We start from the raw sequence: 5,771 nt of genomic DNA on the forward strand, positions 1-5,771 counted from the left end.
TAATATTAAACAAGGCGAGACACGACACGCCAGACGCCACAAACACTGCAAGAAAAAAAATAAAATGAAGTTGACGCTTTGTTTTTCTGTTCCCTTTGTCTTTCCTTCGTCAATTTTCCTTTTCGCACTTTTTCTCCACGATTCTCGTTCGACTTTTGTGTTCATACACAAAAAGTTGCAAGTGTGTGAGTGCAAGCTCGATTTTCGCGGTCTGAGGTCTGAGTTTCTTTGTTGAACTCAGTTTTCTTGCTTGAAGGAATTTCTTGCATGAAATGTCAACACTCAACAATTTGTGAGCACGTTGTGAAATGTGAATTGTTTTCTTTTTCAAAACAAGAACGATAAAGTTTATTCTTTTTGCAATAAAATAACTTAAGATGAATAATGATAATAAAGATCTTGACTCGAAACCACACAAATTTAAGCCAAAAAACAAAACTACAGCTCGATATTTTGACAAGACTGTTGATGAATCCGAAGTTAAAAAAATTAAATTAAAACGCGAAAAGGATCAAAAATTTTCAGGCGAAGTAATTCACGTGGAATCTAAGGCCAAACCATTACGGAAACTATTGAAAAATGCAAAAAAAACTCTACCGCCACGTAATTCAAAGATTCCAAAAGAAATCTTAGAGAGACATGCTCGTGGACCACAGATAGAAACCAGTGGCGTTAAAACAAAGTTCTTCAAAGAAAAACTTAAGAAAAGGGAAATCTATCATGAATATGCAGCAGAGCAGGCCGCCAGAACTGAAATATTGCTCAGAGAAGATGCCGGGTAAATCTCCGAATATGGGCTAATGTATTGTATTGTATATTTATGTACTATTTTTCATCACTTGTTTCTCTTGTTTACAATCCCAAGAACACTTCGTGGTTGTATTAATATTGACAGTGCAATTATGTTCTTTAACTGTTAAGTGTTCTTCTTTTTTGAGAAAGATAGATTCTTTTTTATAGTTGATGCTCTATTTTACATTGATTTCATCCTTTTGGGTAGCCATAAAAGTAGTCATTTTACTTACTTAAGGTGACCAGCGTCGTAAGACGGCTACAATCCACTGATGATTTGCGCCTCAAACAACACGCTTCGCCAGCTAGCTTTTGAGGCCCCCTTCCACTTGGCTGGGCCACCTCAGACGTGCTCTTCCTGTACTTCGCCGTCCCTCTGGGGGACGGAAATGTTGACCTTCATCGACGATATTGAATGGTGCAATCTGTCTTCTTAGCATCACATTACTGTTTTTTTGTTGGTATTTGCAGGCTTCAGTTCTAGGTTTATAACCTTGAGATATTCTCTTTACAGGCCCGTAGCCAGAATTGAATTTAAGGTAGGGCAACGGTCTTATCAGGTAGGGCATTGGTACTCGTTTAAATTCTTTTTCTCAGTTCTCAACCCATTCTCATAAAAAGTACCTCGTTGAACTTGAAAATAATTATACTATTTAACTAATATATCTTTGCAATTGCTGAAAAAAGGTCGAAAAAAATTAGGGGTATTCACGATCCGCTGCAACATAAAAGTATTAAATTGCTGAATTTTAGTTTTCTACTAATACAACTACAAATAGACACCCTTGTATTTTTAATTAGGCACCCTTGCATTTTTAGTATTTTTAATATAATAGCAAAAGTGCAAAAGTATAAAAAAAATTATATTCTGTATATTTGGTTGTTTTAGTGTAAGAAAATGTTACACTTTTGCAACGATACGAGACCATTTGCATCGAATCAGGAATACCCCTATTGTTTTTGTTTGCCCTAAATCCAGATTTTGGGGGTATATTGAAGAAAGAAAGTATACCTCTTTACTATGTTCGACAAAACGTACTAAGTCTTGACTAAAGTGATCTTTAAATGTTAGTTTTTGTCACACAGTGTAATCTTTGACAAATAGTGAAATCTAATTTATTTCATTGTTTTTTTTTTTTTTTTTTTTTTTGAAATCCCAATTGAGCACAATATACAACCAATTTAATTTTTTTTGTAAAAAAATCTGCACTTGGTTTTCGGTTCTATCTTCGAGTCTACTCAAATAATTTTTGACCATAGTAGACTCTTCTCTTGTTGGAATTGTTAGACCTTAAACATCAATTGAAAATAAGCATTGCTATGCAAATGCGTTTAATTTGAACATATCGTGGGCACAACGCCAAAACCACGAATCTGCAAAATTGTAGTTTTGAGAAAAACGGCTTCAAAGTTTTGGAAACGCATGGAAACTTGTGCAAGGGGAATGATAGTTTAGGCTGCTGGGCACCAGATAGAAGACTAAGGTCGATGTAGTGAAAGCAATGCCGATTCCTGTAAGAAAGTGTCTAGTAGCAGACGACTTTAAAGAGTTTTAAATGATTCAAGGGATTTAAGTGCAGCCTGTCCATCTAAAAACATGAGAGGTGGATATTCCGTTTTCTCATACCCAAGACAATAATTTATTCATTTATCGCTAGATTGTACGCTACAATAAGGTTTATTCCAGTAGAATACACTCCACTATCTACTCTGTTTGCAGTCTTCGGTTTAAAAATGAATTAATTCATGTCATGGAAAAACACTTTCCTCCCAAGTTAATGTTGAAGAAATGGTGACTTGAAAACTTTTATCTAACTGCCATATTATTCACTAGTTTAAAAAATACATTTGGATGTAAAGAAATTGAAATGTCGAAAGTAAATCCAAATCCATTGTATTCACTATCACACAGAGAAAAAAATAGTCATTTTTAATTATTTTCATAGTTAAAATCGGGATAACTATTTTGGAATTGGATTTATTTTGGACATTTGACAATTTTACATCCAGATGTATTTTTTAAACTAGTGAGTAATATGGCCGTAAGTCTACGCGAGTCATTGTATAATCGGAATTAATTAGAATTCAATATAATTTTGGGTTCTTAAACTTGCCGTACTCGCTTGCTATCAAATTCTCACGAAAATTAGTTAATTTGTCACTTTCGGCTCTCTCTTCGACCAAAGGCTTCATTCCTAATCATTTTAAGTAACCATACTTGTCACCTTTGTAAATTAAATTATCAATTACACAATCAAACCTTTTTAATCCTCTAGAAATTTCCCCGTTAGACAAGCCCTCTTCATGGTTAACCTTAATTTTGGCCATTTCTGCCTGGTTGAAGGGTTTTCCACCATGCATTTTAAAAAAAATTGTACTTATGAAATGGGCATAATGGGTTTAAATTCACTTTCCAACTGCTTTGCTTACTTTTGATTACAATAATTGATCTCGTTAAACCACATTTTAATGTGAAAATCAGCTGTGGCTTTATAATTATTTCGCACCAGAAACGCAAAAAATAATTTTTTAAATTAAGTTTGACGAATCAAATAAAAATTAAGGGTGGCAAAAAATCCAGTATATACTTGTCTTCTTATTTGTGCAAAAAGTAAAAAATAATATCCTTTACACTATCTAAAAACGAATAAAATCAACTGCCTTTATAATTATTTCGGTGGGTGTATATTATTATAAGACCTGAAGACTTTTAAATGCAAATTGCAGAGCACAAGAATCATAGGATATAATTTTCGCTGGTACAATTAAAAGATTAATAAGATGTTTTATTATCTCATACAATTCCACGGGTGGTGTCCAGCTGAAGTTAGGGATAAATTAAAGAATGCTCGAACCCACACCTCTAGGTAAGCAGTCAAGCACTATATCCACTGCACCATTGCCATACACACCCGCTTTGGTGTTAATAATTGATATTTCAATAATTAATAGTGTACCCGTTTGGGAAGGCAAATAAATTTTAATACTTTTTATAATATCTCTATAATAATTTTTATAGGCTTTAATATTATTTTTAAATATCCTCGAGCAAGTTAAAAAAAAAAAAATTTCATTGTTTAAAAAGCATACGAGACAAAAGCGACTCGTTGTAAAAACTTAATTAGCTAAATACTAAAATATTTTTACTTTCTGAACAGATTTATTGTGCCCGATGAAGGGGAACGTACTGTAAAGTATAGGCAATCGGAAATAGCTGAAAATGTGGATATAACTACTGCGTCGAAACTTTTTAAATTAAATTTAGAATTCGGACCATACTCAATGCGATACACAAGAAATGGTCGACATTTGCTATTGGGAGGCCGAAAAGGGCACGTGGCAGCATTTGATTGGGTCTCAAAACGTCTGCACTGTGAAATCAACGTCATGGAAGAAATCTCCGAAGTTTCTTGGCTTCACATTGAGACGATGTTTGCTTGTGCCCAAAAGAACTGGGTACACATCTATGACAACCAGGGAACTGAATTGCATTGCGTGAAACGGTTGTATCGTGTGAATAAAATGGAATTCCTTCCATATCATTTTCTTCTTTCGTGTGCTAGCACTCAGGGCTACTTGTCTTGGCTTGATGTGTCCATAGGAGAACTTGTTGGACACTTTAATACCAAATTAGGAGACATTCGCATGATGTGTAGTAATCCTTCGAATGGAGTTCTTTGTGTCGGAGGGGGAAAGGGCGTGGTGACAATGTGGTCACCAAAAGTGAGAGAACCATTGGCCGAAATGCTTTGCCACACAACACCAATGTCGGCTTTGGCCGTGGATCCAAAGGGTCAACATTTAGTAACTGCGGGCTTGGACAGAACCATCAAAGTTTGGGATGTAAGGGAACTAAGTGGGCCCTTGGCGATATATAAATTGAAAATGGCTGCCAATGAGTTGGACGTCTCACAGCGAGGAGTATTAGGATTTGCCACTGGAAACGTCTGCAGCATGTACAAAAACTTAATAGTTGGAGAAGATAAAGATCCATACTTGCGACAAGTATGTGATGATTTTATTTATGGACTGCACTTTTGCCCATACGAGGACATTCTTGGATTGTCAACTGCAAAAGGTTTTCAATCAATGATTGTACCTGGCGCTGGAGAACCTAATTATGATGCCCGCGAGGTCAATCCGTTCCAAACAAAGACACAACGAAAGGAGTATGAAGTTCATGCATTGTTAGAGAAGATTCCTCCAGAACTTATCACACTTAATCCCAATGAAATTGCTGGTGTTGATGTACCAACACTACAAGAAAAGGTTGACGCCAAGAAAGAAATATTCTTCGTGAAACCACCACAGATAGACTTTAAATCTAGACACAAAATGAAGGGTCGTGGTGGTACTGTGAAAGCAGCTAGAAATAAACAGATTGTCAAAGATATGGCACGAAAGGTAAGTTTATAAAACAAACGAATCAAACAACAAAGTTCAATTTTTTTTTTCTCAGGAATTTATTGCTGATATTCGTCTAAAGAAAAAGGAAATTATTGCAGAGACTAAACTTCCAGAATCAGAAAACTTTATTCCTCTTGAAAAAAGTAAACCAACGGTTCTAGATAGATTTAAACCAAAAAAGAAAAAAACAAAAGCTTAACCCCTTGTAACCCAACATCGTAAATTTTAAAATTAATAATGTCAATCGAAAGGGCTTTAGCTATAATAAAACACGTATTTTTTAAAAATTCAATAAATTCATTATTTGCTTAGTTATTTCGAAATTTACGCAGTAAAAAAAAAAGTTTAAATAATTTATTTTTGTATATAAATGCAAAAATTCAAACAAAAAGCTATCTAATATTTATTTTTAAGCGCATTCCTAAAATCCAAAAATAAAACCCCGTTAGTTTATGCACGAAAAATATTTTTTCTGAATTTCGTAGTTTTTATATAAATTTGCTTGTTTTCCAAAAAAGCCGAACTTTCAACATTAACTGCCAATTAAAAACTATTGGTGCTATTTATTAGAA

The 5,771-nt window shown here is 34.4% G+C and overlaps 1 protein-coding gene across 1 annotated transcript; it reads left to right on the forward strand.

The window, feature by feature from the left end:
• Positions 1-240: 240 nt before the first annotated feature.
• LOC129920182 (WD repeat-containing protein 46) lies at positions 241-5,495 on the forward strand. Its single transcript, XM_056001414.1, has 3 exons — positions 241-778; positions 3,951-5,196; positions 5,252-5,495. Exons 1-3 carry the CDS (start codon positions 378-380, stop codon positions 5,396-5,398), a joined length of 1,794 nt encoding a protein of 597 aa, XP_055857389.1. The 5' UTR covers positions 241-377; the 3' UTR covers positions 5,399-5,495.
• The last annotated feature ends 276 nt before the right edge of the window (positions 5,496-5,771 follow it).

This window comes from Episyrphus balteatus, chromosome 4 (assembly GCF_945859705.1).
Source record: "Episyrphus balteatus chromosome 4, idEpiBalt1.1, whole genome shotgun sequence".
In the NCBI taxonomy this organism is placed as follows: domain Eukaryota; kingdom Metazoa; phylum Arthropoda; class Insecta; order Diptera; family Syrphidae; genus Episyrphus; species Episyrphus balteatus.

Excerpts from the sequence above, each read along its gene's own strand:
- LOC129920182 (XM_056001414.1), top strand. The coding sequence starts at position 378 with ATGAATAATGATAATAAAGATCTTGACTCGAAACCACACAAATTTAAG. Across the intron at positions 779-3,950 it reads TTGCTCAGAGAAGATGCCGG|ATTTATTGTGCCCGATGAAG; the intron begins GTAAATCTCCGA and ends CTTTCTGAACAG. Across the intron at positions 5,197-5,251 it reads TCAAAGATATGGCACGAAAG|GAATTTATTGCTGATATTCG; the intron begins GTAAGTTTATAA and ends TTTTTTTCTCAG.